Below are 15661 nucleotides of genomic sequence, written 5' to 3'. Positions count from 1 at the left end.
CAGCAAAAGTTCCAGAGGTGCAAGGTAATCAAAAGCACAACTGGAGAAGTTTGCCTTAGGGGGAGGGCATGTTGTCTGAAATAAAATGAGACAATAATTCACTGAGAACAGAGGACTTGAGAAACAGGTGAAAGACGCATAACTAGCTATGAGGAATATGCTAAGTAGCCAATATGCAATAACTAAAATGACTAAGTAGTCTGAAACACTGCCAAGGCTGGGAGAGGACATGGTTTTGATGGAAACTGTGACAAATCAGAAAGAGTAATACATGGAGAAGGGTAGATGTAGGTAAATTCACAGACTTCAGTTTTGCCCTTTGATGACACTGGGTAGCATACATTTAGCAGCTGCAGTTTTTTGAATAAGGAGGCCCAGCATCTGAGGGGACTTCCCATTCTGACAGTTCTGGGGCACTGCTTCCTCTTCAAAACTGGCAACCACAGTGGCTGTTCGGGCTTTTGTGTCCCTCCTCTGGCAGCAGTAGATTACATATGCATTTAGCCACAAGCATCAACAGCTCCCAACAAAGCAAAGAGCTACCCCAGAGCAGTAGAACCTGCTAGTCTGGGCCAGCTGGAAGGTTACAAGAGTGAGAGACACAAACAGAAAGGTACTAGTCTCTGAGCCTGAATGAAAAAACAACCCAACTCTGAACCCTGTAACTGTCCCAAGGGTGTTCCCTAGGAAGATAGCAGCAGAGAGTCCCTTTTCCTTTCCCGCAGGACGTATATTGTCCCATCCAGACTTCTAATTTGGTGGAGCTCGGGTTCACAAACATTCCCATCCCCTTTCCTGCAGCTCAGAGGATAAATATTGGAATTCGAGGCAGAAGGTTTCAATTTCCCCCAGTCAGCAAACTGTTTAGGTATAAAATTTATTTAATCAGAAAGGATTTCTCTTCCCTCAACACAAATTCACACATTAACAGTTAAAAAAGTATATAGAGAGACATATATTTACACAAATTAGAAACTACAGTCTCAAGTCCTGCATTAGGGATTGAGAGGAGGGACATCAGGAGCAACAGAAGGGTGGCTTCTCATCTGTCCTAGGTCTCCCACGGTCATCTCTCTGGTCATGGTGGGTACACCAGGAGGGGATGGGGTACAGCTCCAGTCTGATGGCAGAGTTACTGGCAAATTGTGGCAACAAGGCCCCTCTCCAGAGAGTATCTTAGGATCACCAGGGATGACAGGAGATGCTGTAGTAGTAGATGGAACTGGAGTGGTTGGGGCTGAGTGGGTGAAGGGCCGTACTCCATGCTGGAGGAAAAGGATGACACCAATGCTGGTTCCAGTGCCTAAAGGACCATGGCTAAAGGAGATGGTACCTGGGGAACTGAGAGGGGGATTGCAAATTGGAGTAGTGTGGATCCAAGTGAGGTTCATAGCTGGCCATTCAGTGAGGTGCCAAGGCTGCTTTGGTTTCAATATTAGCTGTCCTAGCTGTGTCTGGTCCATCTTTTCCACAGAAAGTGCAGGAGAGGAAGCAGCTGGATAACTGTGGTGGCCTGGAGAATGCTAGGGAGGGGGAGAAAAGAGAAAAAATTATGTGAGAAAGCTTTCAGATTAACTCCACCTGGTTGCTTAAACATTTGCTTTCCTTGGGAACTCTGTAATGCTAACATACCTTGTTTTATGCAATAGATAATTTCCTGTCAGGCCATGATTAAGTAAAAGTTTTAATAACCAAACTGTACTTTCATTTATTTAACAAATTCTTGTACCACACACTATATAGGCACTGGCTATTCACATGTATACAAAATAAAACAAACAGTCCCATAGATTCTCACTATTTATAAACTGATTTATTTTAGAACTTCTTTCTAAAAAGTCTATTTTTAACTGGAATCATCATTTCCCAACTTCTGTATTTTAAGTTCTAATTTCCTATGTTGAGTTCCTTAAGAAGTGTAGATTAATATGCAGGCAAGATCCTCCTGCTTATGTTTATGTATTTATTTTTTAATTTTTAAAATAAATTTATTTCATTTATTTATTTTTTTGGCTGCCTTGGGTCTTCGTTGCTGCACGCGGGCTTTCTCTAGTTGCGGCGAGCGGGGGCTACTCTTTGTTGTGGTGCACGGGCTTCTCATTGCGGTGGCTTCTCTTGTTGTGGAGCATGGGCTCTAGGCGCGCGGGCTTCGGCAGTTGTGGCACTTAGGCTCAGTAAGTAGGTGTGGTTCACGGGCTCTAGAGCGCAGACTCAGTAGTTGTGGCACACGGGCTTAGTGGCTCTGTGGCATGTGGGATCTTCCCAGACCAGGGCTCGAACCCGTGCCCCCTGCATTGGCAGGCAGATTCTTAACCACTGCACCACCAGGGAAGTCCCCCTCCTGCTTTTTTTAAAAATTTATTTATTTGTTTATTTTTGGCTGCGTTGGGTCTTCGTTGCTGCGTGGGCTTTCTCTAGTTGTGGTGAGCGGGGGCTACTCTTCGTTGCGGTGCACGGGTTTCTCATTGCAGTGGTTTCTCTTGTTGAGGAGCACAGGCTCCAGGCACGCAGGCTTCAGTAGTTGTGGCACGTGGGCTCAGTAGTTGTGGCTCATGGGCTCTAGAGCGCAGGCTCAGTAGTTGTGGCACACGGGCTTAGTTGCTCTGTGGAATGTGGGATCTTCCCAGACCACGGCTTGAACCCATGTCCCCTGCGTTAGCAGGCAGATTCTTTTTTTTTTTTTTTTTGTTTCACACACACACACTGTATTTTATTTTTACAAGAGATAAATAGACTGACACCAAGCATTGTACATGGATGACCACAACAAAAGCAACAATGATAGCAGGCAGATTCTTAACCACTGTGCCACCAGGGAAGTCCCCTCCTGCTTATTTTTAAATCAATTATTCCCACAGCAGTTGAAAACAAGGACTGTCCATTGGCTACAGGAGACTTTCCTCTCCCTCTCATTTGAGTGCCCCCTACATACTCTATTATTTGAAGGCACAGAAAATAGGTCATTCCACACTAGATCTAAGAATCTTTTCAGGGACTTCCCTGGTGGTGCAGTGGTTAAGAATCCGCCTTCCAAGGCAGGGGACATGGGTCCAGGAAGATCCCACATGCAGCAGAGCAACTAAGCCCGTGCACCACAACTACTGAGTCCGCATACCACAACAACTGAAGCCTGTGCGCCTAGAGCCCGTGCTCCACAACAAGAGAAGCCACCGCAGTGAGAAGCCCGCGCACCACAACGAAGACTGGCATCCGCTCGCCGCAACTAGAGAAAGCCCGCGCGCAGCAACGAAGACCCAACGCAGCCAAAAATAAATAAAAAAGAATAAAAAAAAAAGAATCTTTGCAACACTCTCCTTATGGGTGCCCCATGGGTGCCTTCACCCCTCCCAGTGATGTACTTCTTGTGACCAGTCCTCAAAACCCATGCTTCCAGAGGGATACAAGGGTACTTGGGAAGGAGTAAAAAGAGGGAGAGGAAAAGGGGTTTAGGGGCAGCAGAAGAGAAAAGATTTGCAGAGAGAAGCTGAGGAATCTTCCTGCATGATTCATTTGTCCAGGTAAAAAGCATTCTGTATCTATGCAGAAAGCAGATAAGCTACAACATGAGGAACAGGGCTAAATTCCATGGAGTTCCTTGAAATGATCCAAACAAAATAGAACCCCAAAACACCTAGAAATCAAGACAATGAAGGAAGTTTAGGCATTCCCTTCCCTGAAAAGAAAACTTGTTGAAAAGATGAAAAGATCCAAAAGAAAATGGAAGAGGGAGGCCATTTCTGCGTGTCCACTTCATTTCTTTGGTTATTTCCCCACCTTTTCCTCAGGTTTATAAGTTCTCACCTTGGTCAGCTGACTACGCAATGATGACTTCTGGGCAGCTATATGAGGAAACCAAGTCTTTAACATTCCTTCTACCTGTAGCAGGGTTCCTAGATAACGCTCTCTGTGGGGGGGAAAAAAAAAGCCATTAGGTGTGAAAAAAGCAACAGGACAGGATTGGAGATAGCTCCTTTTTTATGAAGTACTGAGGAAAGAATCAAGAATCAAGAATCAATTACCCCATCTGTGGCTTCTGCAAAACACCTACTATGCGCTGGATCCTGTCCATTGCCACGCTCTGCTGGAAACTGCTCAATCCTGGGGTCAGGAAAGAGAAAGAGAGATCAAGGATTGAGATTCAAGAATTTAATCAGGTAAAGGAAAGACAGAAGGGCTTAAAATGGATTCACCTAAAGAAATTGTCACAGGAGAAAAAGGGAATCATCCAGGCCCCAAACAAAGACTTAAGAGAAATACACATTCAAAACATATTTTGAGAGACAGAGAGATGAATGTAGCTCAAGTGAATACAAGTAATCAGATAACTACCTCTCTCAAATCGACCCATCTTCAGTCCATTCAGTAGGTCTGTGAGAGGGGGTATGAATCCTCGGAGCTCTTTACACTGTAGAAAAACAGGACAAAGGGTATGAGAAGACCAAGAACTGCCCACACCAGTACTTATTCTTCCATCTCCCAATCTGAGAGCCAATACTATCCTCATGGGGTCCTTACCAACCAACTGGGTGCTAAGCCACTTGGTCGTATCTCCTTTCCCCAGCTTTCTCTTACCTTCTGAGCAAACAGCAGGTCTCCTTCTGTGGTACAACCCTGGATGTTTAGACCGGTCTCCAATTCACCACCTCTTGATCTTTTGACCCCAGATCCTGACATAGAAGAAGCCAAGCCCCGCTGTTCCGAGTGAGATGCTGTAGGTTGCTTACTGGAAACCTTGGGTCGTTGCCTGCAGCGGATAGGACCAGGGCTGGGCCGAGAACCTCCCCTCTGACCAACAGTGTCTGGCCTGGGGCCATGAGCCCACTTGTCCTCCCTCTCACTATCGGAGGGGAAGCCAGAGTCACTGTTCACTGGGGAGGTGGAAAAAGAGGAATAAAGAGAGTAGGAAGAAACGCTAGATGGAGAATCCATAGGTTCAGAAGCAGGGGCTGGAGAGCAGCTCCCGGAGTGCCCAAACATCGGGACCTGCAACTGAAGAGCAAAGCGAGGGAGTTTGAAACCAGAATCTGAGTATTAGGAAAGGGGCTGGGAGACTAGGGTGTACTGTCTGCGATCATAATATCTCTTCTCTCCCTCCCCAATATTACCTGTCTCAGGGACAATAAAAAAAAGTCATCTTCCCCGCCTCCCCTCCTCCATTAAGAACCTGGATTGCCTCTCTGGCCTCCGCAGAGCAGCTCAGCCTGACACAGACTCTTTTCCCTCAGTTCAGAGTAAATATAATGATTTGACACCTTTCCCCGGTTCGCCTCTTCTGGTCTCATCCTGACCCCGCAGCGAGCCTCCCTACCTGAGATCACGCCACCGGCAAGCCGGAAATCTGCGGCACCCGAACCCACCTAGGGACCCGGCAGCAACCTCCCTCCTCTTGCCAATCTTTCTGACCAGGATCCCTGCGCCGGACCATCTCCAGTCGCGCCTGCCACGTGATGCGATCCCTCGCAATACCAATATCCGCGTTGAGTCCCTAAGCCCACTCCCACCGGGTCTGATCCTCCTGCGCGGATCGCTCCCTGACCTGAGTCTCCTCACCTGTGTCGGTCGGCTCAGCCCAGGGTGTCTCCAGCTCCTACTCCGACTCTCGGGTCAGGGCTACCCACCTCCGCCTCCCTCCCACTGGGTCCCGCCCCTTCCCCCTCCCAGACACGTGCAGCTCCGCACGTGCCTTCCCCCGGCGTACACAGACCTCGCACCCTCATTGGTTGTCTAGCCGGTGGCACGTGACTCTCGTTACTGAAGTTCACATTCCATTTGTTACAGCATACAGGGGCTCGGCCAATAAAGATGCAGTCAGGTGACGATTGGTTGGAAGGTAAGCATTCCGTGCTCCGCCCCTACATGCGGCTAGCGAGGAGGACCCGGTGATGAGAGAAGGAGGAGGATGGAAAAAGAGTGGAAAAGAAGGGAGGGGAGGAAAAGGGCGGAGCCTGTGGCTTTAAATAGGATGGTGGTGTGCCGGAGCCGCGCAGCTGGAGTGTGCAGACTGGTTGTGTGACCTAAGGGGTGAGCCTTGAGATGTGGGACTCTTGGCTCTTCCTTGGGAACCGACCCCTCTGCCCCCTCTTTCAGCGCCTCCGCTCACGAGTGCAGCACGTGGAAACGATCAGCGACTTGCGTCTGCAACGTGTGTGAGAGAATGGATGTGTGCCACTATGTATACTCTCCCCCTCTCGGCGGCCCAGCTCTCGTGACTGCCCCGTCTCTGTTTCACCCTCCCCTCCTCCTCCTTCTCTTTCAAGTTGGGTGCCTCCTGCCCTGCTGGGTGAGGAGGGTGGGGATTGCTGCCGAGAACACCGCGTCCTCTCCCGGGCTCCCGCTGGGGCGGCTCCACCAGCCCTTTCCTTATGTAACCCGCCACGCACGTTACCAGCTCAGATGCCAGCCCGCCACGACTCCAGAGGTCAAAGCCCCGCTGGGTTGTTCCTGACTTTTCTACCCTGGTTCCCCGAGCCCTGTACCCTTAGTTCTGTGTTTCTTAGCACAAGAAAAGGAGAGTGGGTAGGTCTCTGATCTCCTAGATTATGTACTTGTCCAGCTTCAGTTTCTTCATTTGTCCTCTGGAGAAGATTTGAAGGACGGAGGGTGGCAAGTCCGGAGTTTACTATTCACTGGCCCTTGCAGTGCTTTGTTTTGTTTTGTTTGTTTGTTTTCTTTTGCTGTGCCGGGAGGCTTGCGGGATCTCAGCTCCCCAACCAGGAATTGAATCCGGGTGACCGCAGCGAAAGCCCGGAGTGCTAACCACTAAGCCACCGGGGAACTCCCCCTTGCAGTATTGAGAGCACAGTGGAGAGAAGGGGACAGGACCCAGGGACTGTGGGCTAATTGAAGCTAAAACATCCAAGAGACCGCAAGGGGGCAGCCCAGTTCTGATTAGGGTCGAAGGATAAAAGGAAAAAAAATTTTTTTCTTTTTAAAGTTTGTCCCTGGGCTTCCCTGGTGACTCAGTGGTTAAGAATCCGCCTGCCGATGCAGGGGACACAGGTTCGAGCCCTGGTCGAGGAAGATCCCACGTGCCGCGGAGCAACTAAGCCCATGTGCCACAATTATTGAGCCTGCACTCTAAAGCCCGCAAGCCACAACTACTGAAGCCCACGCGTCTAGAGCCCGTGCTCCACAACAAGAGAAGCCACTGCTACGAGAAGCCCGCGCACCGCAACCAAGAGTAGCCCCCGCTCGCCGCAACTAGAGAAAGCCTGCAGCAACAAAGACCCAAAGCAGCCAAAAATAAATAAATAAATTTATAAGAAGAAAAAAACAGTTTGTCCCCGAATGCCTTAATTACTAACTGAAAAGGGTACATAGTTAGGAGCTGCAGTGGGGAGATAAGTGGAGGAGGGTGTGAATTTTAAAAATCTATTCTAAGTAGTTTTGATATTTTACGTATGTTTAACAATGTGCTTATTTTATAAAAAGGAAAAAAGGGTTCCACTTCAACTTTCTTTCTGCAAACATACTGTCTCAACACCATATATGATAAAGCAAAACAGTAGAATTAGAGGGAATTATAGGCTGTGAATAAACCTGTTGTTTGTGGGTGTTTTTCTCCATTATTCCCAAAATTTCAGGGTTTATTTTTTCACAGCCCTAATAATTCCCTCTAACTCTACTGTCGCCTAACTCCCTTTCTAATCTACCCTTCCCACACCTATATCCTGGTGCTCTCTTCAGTGTTGCAGCTTTAGAACTGACCCTCATAAAGGAGTAGAGAGTAACCAGATTACTTCATTTATTTATTTAATCTTCCACTCTCCTCTTCCCAAATCCCCATCCAATGAGTCGTAGCAGCCTTCCCTCTCCTAAAAAAAAAAAAACGAAGAAAGGGAAAAACAAAAAACAAAAAAACAAGGTCAGGGGACTCAGGAAGCCCCTCCCACCTCTATGGAAACCCCCCAGATTTCTTATTTTGAGCTAGATTTCCCCATGACATCCACTAGATGTGTCCCCCTCCCCTCTTCACTCCTTCCTTCTGCTAAACCCCTTCATGCCCATAGTTATTTAGATTACCAACTTAAATTCCTTCCCTATAATACAGGTTTCTCTTCCTTCCCCCTTTCCACCATCTCTCCCCTACACTAGGGAACCACCCCCACTTCTGCCTCTTGACTCTGCCAGGTTGTAGGGCCCCTCTCATTTTGCCCTCTATCACCTGAAGAGCCTTAAACCAGGCCAGCTGGAACCAGCTTTGATTCCTCGAGGCAGACTGGAAACCTGGAGAAGTTTCTTCTCCATTCCACCTGCTTCTGCTCTAGGAGGTCCTGAAATCCTCCCAGTTCAGAAAAAGTAATGACTCTTATTACAAAGGCCTTTGCCTCAACATCTCCTAAACCTCCTTAAAGTTAGATAAGATTTTTCTATATGTGATCCCTCTTTAAGCAGCTGAGAGAGAATTGACCAGGCTGGAAACACTAGCCAGAGATACTGGTAAAATTGCTTCACAGACTCCCCCAAGGCCAGTGGCTGCACTCTCACCTTCTACATGAAATACATCCCCCCCTGAACGAGGGCCCAGGACAGGAGGAGTGCACCAGGACTCTGCAGACTGGATACAGCATTGTTCAGATCTGGACTCTGCTAAAATACAGACATCTCCTCATAGTAGGCTAGTGTCATCCTTCCTACTGCCCACCTCCCACTCTGGAAGGATAACCATCTCTTTACACCAATCTCTGTCTTCTTTCCTCTGAGCTTAGAGAAAGATCCAGCCCTCCTCCCCATCACTATAAGAAGTCCTTTCCTCTGTGCCTTTCAGCCATTGACCATACCAGGGAGACCTGACTCAATTCAATGAGATGTTTTTTGTTTTGTTTTTTAAGCTATGTGCATGACACTATGCTAGTCACTGCGCTAGGTGCCATAGGGGGGATATAAATATAATTAAGACAGTGGTTCTGTCCTCACAGAGTTTACAATCTAAAGGGAGCCTACTATATATTTTAAAATATTTATCTGTCCTTGTCAAGCATCAGCTTTCCATTTCTACTAATTCTTCCCATCTGTGTTCAACTATATTCAGACTGCACTTTGATCCTGTTGCCCTTTCTAGCTGTTGCTTCTCTTTTTGCATTACCAGATTTCTCAGATGGTTGGTCTATCCTCTCCCTCCACTTCCTCACAATGTATTGCCGCTCTAACGCCACAAAATCTAGCTTTTGCTACATCCACCCAATTAAAACTGCTTTCTCTGTGATTATCAATCACCTCCTTCTCCTTGGCCTCTTGGTAGCTTTTGATTGATTGTATTAAGCTTTCTCTTCTAGACTTTATAATACAAATTTGGCTATCTGCCTACCTCTCCAATCAGCTTGTCTCCATTTCCTTGGTTGATTCCTCTTCTACTAACTACCGGCACAGTCATTGGCCTTTTGGTCTTCTGTGTGTACTGGCTCTAATGAGCTCATCTACTTTTGTAACTGTGACTTTGCACTTAGAACTGTAGCACTGACTTAATTCAGCTACCTTTACGACACCCTCAAAGGGCTGTCACTATAAATTCAGCTTGGCCAATACCAAATTTGTAACTTCACTCCTAAATCACTCTGATCTCCCACAGTTCCCATTTTGGTCAACCATTTTCCCAGATATCCATGTTTAAAACTTTTAAGTTATTTTAACTCTCTCCTCATTTATTGCCCATATGAAATTATCACTGGAGCAAGGCATTTTTTTCAAAATGTTTCTTATTTTTCTCCTCTCCATTTAAAATGCCACTTCCCTAGTCCAGACCTTTAATGGATTGTTTCTGGAATGATGCAAATCTTATGAGTCTCTCTCCACTCCACTGCATCCTTCATACAACCAGATAAATCATTTTTCAAAAATACCACTTTCATTGTGTGTTTACCACACTGAAGAACTTACTAGGCTCCCTATTGCTTATAAGTCTGAACCTTACCCTGATACTTCAGACTCTGTAATTTGGCCCTATCTTCCCATATGTGAGATTACCAAGCAAATATTTGGAGCATTGTAAATTTTATTTCCTAATTTCCCACTGTTCCTTTCCATATACCCTCTCCTTCAATCTCCATCCACTAAACATACCCTGCTTGTTCTATCCCCCTTGTCTATGCAGCTCTTTCACTCTTGGAATAACTATTCTTCCCCCTAATTGCTTTCATCCTTTCATAACTTCCTGCCAGTCAAAAGCTCACCTATTCTTCAAAGTGTATTTCAAGCACAATTACCTCCTAAAAGTCTTCCAGACAACTTCAGCCTGTGCTAATCTCTCTCCTTCCACAGCCTAAAGCACTTGTTTGTCATATGCTGTCACATGTATATGCAATTTAACATTGTGACAAATCTTTTCATTTTGTTTTAAATGTTTCATAAGTGTAAACTTGAGTTTTATGAATACTCTGAGGACAATAACAACATCACAGATTTCTTTTTCAGCATCATCAGCATCATCAGCAGCTTTAGGCAGGTTACTTACACATTAAATACTATTCAACTGAAATTTAACTGCACCAAATCTTCCCAGTGTTCTGTATACAGGGTTAGTGTTAAATCTCAGTGAAAGAAATGATGGCCAAGCTGAGATGAACACCTGCATTGTAGTACTAGTTATTTGGTTCCCCCATCCACCAAAGCCTCCCTCTGCTGCACGTCACCAGCCCTGGGATCTATCCAGGGTAAGGGCTGTCTGTCTCCCTCCCCCCTTATCCCCAATCCACTCACTGGTTCCACTGTCACTGGTTTCTCTGTTACAGGCTTCTGATGGTCTGCAGGGTCTGTTTCACGACTAATGGTAGTCTCTACTGCTTCCATTACCTCCTTATCCAACTTGTTCTGCCCTCAGTAGGATTAGGAAACACAGAGTTATCACTGCCTCCATTCAACATCCTCATAGATTTTCTATTTAGAGTTCTTTTCTCCTTCACCACCTCTTCTCCCCCCTCCCCATCCCCCAAGACTTAAACTCAGGGATCTTCCCTACTTCATGTTTGCATGGATTATGTACCCATCCCATTCACCAATTCCCTTGACTCAAGGATTGTTCCTCCCTTTCAGTGTCTTAGCAAACCTACTGCATTCTGGCTTCATCCCCAGCTTTGGTTAACAAATTTGTTTTGGGCTCACTACCTAGTTTCACTTCACCTAACTAATTTTTATTCCTGTTCGTCATTTACATTTCAACAATGCCCAGTTTCTTTTTAACTGTTACCTATCCTGATCCTCCTAGAGGGTCATGTAGATATCACTCACCAGCCTGTTCTCTGACTCAAACATAGAGTAATCAACAGTGAAGTTTGCACCAAAGTCATCTGGGGAGGAGAAAAAAAATCAGTAGTAACAAAGGTAGCACTAGATCTGGAAATGAGAAGAGGAAGAAATTGTTCAGAATACTTCAATTTGCTCAAGTTGTAAAATTTACTGGTATAATTCTAATGAACTTTTGATGTTAAAATGTTTGTGGGGGCTTCCCTGGTGGCGTAGTGGTTGAGAATCTGCCTGCCAATGCAGGGGACACGGGTTCGAGCCCTGGTCTGGGAGGATCCCACATGCCACGGAGCAACTAGGCCCGTGAGCCACAATTACTGAGCCTGCGCGTCTGGAGCCTGTGCTCCGCAACAAGAGAGGCCGCGATAATGAGGCCCGCGCACCGCGATGAAGAGTGGCCCCCACTTGCCGCAACTAGAGAAAGCCCTCGCACAGAAATGAAGACCCAACACAGCCATAAATAAATAAATAAACAAATAAATAAACCCAAAAATTAAAAAAAAAAAAGAAATTGCTGAACTGTCTATACCACTATACCATTTAAAAAAAAATGTTTGTGAATGTGTATGCATTTATATTTTCAATCTGGTGTCTAAAATCATGTACAAATTTGAAAAATTTCAAGTTGTTTCAATCAATTCCTAAAGGATTGAAAATCACTAGTTTGAGACATGACATCATGCGCTTGATAGTTTTTGCTCATAGCCACATTTCTCTCTGACCTAGTTATACCATTGTAAAGGAAAAGTCAAAGTGTCAGAAGTGAGCATCTCCCAAACCTCTCTCCATCCTGCGAAGGGTCAGAACCTTATACATACTCACCATAGTTGGGGGTGACTGTGTAATAATAGACCACCTGATAATAGTCATCCTCTTCCAGTCCTTCTTCATCCTCATATTCTTGTCCTAGGGGGACAAGGACTGGAGGTCAGGGGGCATCTGGAACTCCTTAGCAATAGAAGGACACCTGACGTTGACCTCAGCTCTATCAGTTTCCTTTCCTTCTGCCTCCCCTCTACTATCTCCCTGCCTCTGCACCTCTAAACCTTTCTCAGTCTTCTGGGCTCCATAACTCTGATGAGACCTGTTACACTGTGCCCTTTCAATCCGGGAACTCCCAGAAGAGAAAATGGGTCCCTTCACATACTATAACCCAAACTAAGCCTTAAAAAGGTAGGAAGCAGAGAGACACCAGAAATTAAGACCTCCAAATCCACTCCTCAGTATGCTCTAGACCTACTTTATTTGTGAGAGATGTTCTCTTAGCAGTGGCTCCCACAACTAACACACACACACAGCCTCTTGGACTTGGACTTTAGTTCCAGTTTCAATGCTAACTAGTAGAATATCTCTGAACAAGCCAGTTAACATCCGCTCTCTTAAAATGAGTCAGCTGGACTAAATGATCCATCTGCATTAGTTTTTCTTCCTTTCCAGGATTAAAAATATGTGGCTTGGACTTGATTGGGTCAGGAATTCTAGGCCTCCTGCTAAATATTTCCCTAAGCTCCTTGAATGCTCTCTCTTAACCCCAAGCAATGACACAGAGTCTGGAGGAAAGGGAAACAATGAGAGCACCTGGCAGACTGGGAACAAAGGAGGGAAGGAGCCAAGCTACTTTTGGGACCTTGTCCCTGAAGGCAGACAGTACTCACTATCCTAAAGGCCACCCCTTCTGTGTCTTTACTAATACAAAGCTTTTCTCCAACTCACTGGGAAAGAAGATACCCTGGCTTCCCTCGCTAGTTTCAGACTGCCCCACCTTCAAAGAGTCCACCTCTCTCCACTCTCACTTTAGTCCTTCTCATCTTGTTCAACTCTGTGGTGATGGCGAGCTGAGTTCACTCTTGTTAGGACCTCCCCATGGCTGGGGCTCTATCCCCGTCAGCTGTCTCTTCTTTGACAGGACTATGCTCTCCTCCCCTTTTCCTGGCCCTAATTTCCAGGTTCCCCCTCTGCCCCTGACATCTAACACAGTTGAGAAAGTGTTATCACTCCTTTTGAACTGCACCTCTCGCCCTCTCCTCATTTTCTTTTCTCCCACCCCATTTATGGTAGAAGACCTGGCTCAAAAGCTCACGGAGAGACGTGTACTTACCCAGGATGAGTGGCACTGCAAGGATGGCTACAAAGAGGACATCCATTCTGGATTCTGCACTAGTGCCTTGAAAGTAAAAAAGGAAATTACAGCGTTTCCCACCAAACTTACCCCGCCTTCTGCCCTCCTCCAAAGCAGGGAAGGAGCTGCAGCAACCCTTCTCCCAGGGGGGGGAATTCCCCGCCCACTTGCTGACTGACTGGGCCATCAGTTACTACCAGTGCGGTCCTCAGCCACAGCTGCCCAGATCAAGAGAGGCAAAGTGAACTTTGATGGAAACATGTTCATTGAGACCCTCTGGCTCTAGACTAGATCCATTCAGGCCTCCTGCTGCCACTTCCAGAAAAACAAAACAAACAAACAAACCCACGAAAAACCCAAAGAAACCCAAACCAAACAACAACAAAAACCCCAGCCTACCAAGGAGTTTCCCCTCTCCCCTACTTTGCTTCCTTGTTCCCAGTCCTCACAAAAAGCTCACCCTCCCTCTCCCTGTCCCTGACTTACTATCACTATCCAGAACTGCCCTTCTCTCCGAGGCTTCATCACAATCTCTTTCTTCACAGTCAAATTATTCTGAGGAAGGGATGAGCATTTTTCCTAGACTGAAAATAGTCTCCCTTCTCTGCGTGTCTCGGACTACGAAGTATGGGAACAACATCAACATCATTGTCTGACTCTCCAAGCACCTGCTGCATTGTTTCTGATTTCAAAAAAAAAAAACAACTTTCAGTCAAGACTAGTTACTTCCTCTCTACTAAGTACTGATCTCACCTAACCTCCTTCTCAACTTTCTGCACACAGGATAGGAAAAGGGAGGAAGCAGGTAGTCTCTTTCCCTGCTGTATATGCGACACCCCTTCTCCCACTTTCAGTCACTTGGTATGTTCCCTTCATTCTAGCCTACAGGGGTGGAGTTCATCTTATCCTTCTCTCTGCTTTTATATTTCCCATTTTCATTCAATTCAATTTAGAAACATCAAACATAACGTATGTGCTAGGCACAGTGTGCTAGGCCTAGTCTGATAGGCAATTCAGGGTTCAGAGGCAAGGGAATAAGAAAAGAATGCAGGTATTTTTTTTTAAGGGAGTTAATAAACATCCATTCAACATCTACTATGAGTCAGACACTATGCAAGTCTCTGTGGAACTACCAATGAACAAGATAGGTTTGATTCCCGTTATTAAGTCAGCAAATGCTGTGGTAACAGCTCAAAGGAGAAATGAGAAGAGTTGTCTTATCCCTATCTCTTCTGGTTTGCTATGCTCAGAAGCAAGACAATAGAGTCTTGAGCACTGGCCAGGATGTTCCCACCCTCTTAACCTTATTGGGGGAGGATTTGCATGGTGGCTTCTCACGTACATCTATCTAATCTATTCCTTCAGCTCCTTTCAAGAATTTTCTGGAAAAAAATGTAAAACTCTTATGTGGATGTACATCTATGCATTGCCATAAATCATTTCCAGGAAGGAAAGTAAGCCTGGTTCTCTCTGAAGAATTTCTATAGTTTTTTTGGGTACTTTGATTACTCTCTCAAGAACAATATTCCAGTTTCCCTCACTTTCCCATCCTGGTACTCTTTTTCCTAAACATCCTCCCTAAGGACTAACCCCACCTGCATACAAATGAGGATACAATACCCTCTTCTCATACTTTAACTTTCTTTCGCTCTAATATGCATCCCCTGCGCCTACCCTTCCCCCCAGCCTGAGGAAAAGACACCACTGAGGTTCATTTTCAGAAAATAAATGGAGGAAGTATGACATAAAAGGAACTGAGTAACTTGGCGGGGTGGGGGTGGGGGGGTGTCATTTTCCAACTCCATAGCTCTAATTGCTTTTTACAAACAACTTTAACTCTCGATTTTAACTCAAAATCCCCTCTAACCCTCCTAACATTGCTCTCCAGGCTCCTTTTACTTCGCTCTGATTCTCCTGTCATTACGGATGAAGGCTTCATTAGCGATACACTGTATTGCATGCTTCCTATAGTAGCCTGTTCAAAGAGCTCCTACTTTTAAGTGCAACCTTCATCTCTTAGGCAGTAGCTCTAGCTCATTTCCTCTCATTCAAGTAAGAACAATACCCGTCCCTATCTCCCTGCACCCTCTATCCTGTGCTTTCTTTGTATTTGTCCTTTAGGTTCCAACAGGATCTTCCCCCCTCTGCAGCTCTTCAAGAAGCGTAGGATTGCTACCACCCTGCCCCATAAAATAACGAAAGGGAACAGCCACCAAGGTCGAACCGAACCCAGGAACCTGGTTTAACCGGCTGGAGCCACTCCCAGGGCCGAGGTCCAGGAGGAGGGCATGACTACAACTCCCA

At 46.0% G+C, this 15661-nt stretch overlaps 2 protein-coding genes across 8 annotated transcripts; both read right to left on the bottom strand.

Moving 5' to 3' along the window:
* Positions 1-863: 863 nt before the first annotated feature.
* On the bottom strand, positions 864-6372 carry CIART (circadian associated repressor of transcription). 3 transcript variants are annotated; one of them, XM_059929978.1, is made up of 6 exons: positions 5705-6372; positions 4573-4989; positions 4330-4405; positions 4020-4098; positions 3802-3904; positions 864-1523 (listed from the first exon to the last, which is right to left on the bottom strand). In XM_059929978.1, exons 2-6 carry the CDS (start codon positions 4975-4977, stop codon positions 996-998), a joined length of 1191 nt encoding a protein of 396 aa, XP_059785961.1. In that variant the 5' UTR covers positions 4978-4989; positions 5705-6372; the 3' UTR covers positions 864-995. The 3 variants fall into 3 exon arrangements, with proteins under 3 accessions (XP_059785961.1, XP_059785969.1, XP_059785978.1); XM_059929986.1 differs by lacking the exon at positions 5705-6372 and adding an exon at positions 5551-5630; XM_059929995.1 differs by lacking the exon at positions 5705-6372 and adding an exon at positions 5358-5531.
* Positions 6373-7720: 1348 nt separating this feature from the next.
* On the bottom strand, positions 7721-15623 carry C1H1orf54 (chromosome 1 C1orf54 homolog). 5 transcript variants are annotated; one of them, XM_059930032.1, is made up of 7 exons: positions 15571-15623; positions 13337-13402; positions 12061-12144; positions 11224-11282; positions 10696-10806; positions 8488-8589; positions 7721-7814 (listed from the first exon to the last, which is right to left on the bottom strand). In XM_059930032.1, exons 2-6 carry the CDS (start codon positions 13380-13382, stop codon positions 8491-8493), a joined length of 399 nt encoding a protein of 132 aa, XP_059786015.1. In that variant the 5' UTR covers positions 13383-13402; positions 15571-15623; the 3' UTR covers positions 7721-7814; positions 8488-8490. The 5 variants fall into 5 exon arrangements, with proteins under 5 accessions (XP_059786015.1, XP_059786043.1, XP_059786034.1 ...); XM_059930060.1 differs by having other exon boundaries at positions 8488-8586; XM_059930051.1 differs by having other exon boundaries at positions 15595-15616.
* Positions 15624-15661: the final 38 nt, after the last annotated feature.

Source organism: Balaenoptera ricei, chromosome 1 (genome assembly GCF_028023285.1).
Source record: "Balaenoptera ricei isolate mBalRic1 chromosome 1, mBalRic1.hap2, whole genome shotgun sequence".
Taxonomy (NCBI): Eukaryota; Metazoa; Chordata; class Mammalia; order Artiodactyla; family Balaenopteridae; genus Balaenoptera; species Balaenoptera ricei.
Note: the sequence above shows the minus strand (reverse complement) of the source record. Positions and strands in the feature narration are given on the sequence as shown.

What these genes read in the sequence shown, in the direction of transcription:
- CIART (XM_059929978.1), bottom strand. Translation starts at nt 4,977, where the DNA reads ATGTTTGGGCACTCCGGGAGCTGCTCTCCAGCCCCTGCTTCTGAACCT. An exon ending in ACCTGCTGTTTGCTCAGAAG is followed by an intron (nt 4,406 to 4,572) that starts GTAAGAGAAAGC and finishes GTTTTTCTACAG; the next exon opens with TGTAAAGAGCTCCGAGGATT. An exon ending in TTGCAGAAGCCACAGATGGG is followed by an intron (nt 3,905 to 4,019) that starts GTAATTGATTCT and finishes TCCCCCCCACAG; the next exon opens with AGAGCGTTATCTAGGAACCC.
- C1H1orf54 (XM_059930032.1), bottom strand. Translation starts at nt 13,382, where the DNA reads ATGGATGTCCTCTTTGTAGCCATCCTTGCAGTGCCACTCATCCTGG. An exon ending in CACAGTCACCCCCAACTATG is followed by an intron (nt 11,283 to 12,060) that starts GTGAGTATGTAT and finishes TCTCCTCCCCAG; the next exon opens with ATGACTTTGGTGCAAACTTC. An exon ending in AACCAGTGACAGTGGAACCA is followed by an intron (nt 8,590 to 10,695) that starts GTGAGTGGATTG and finishes TCTGTATTTTAG; the next exon opens with CAGAGTCCAGATCTGAACAA.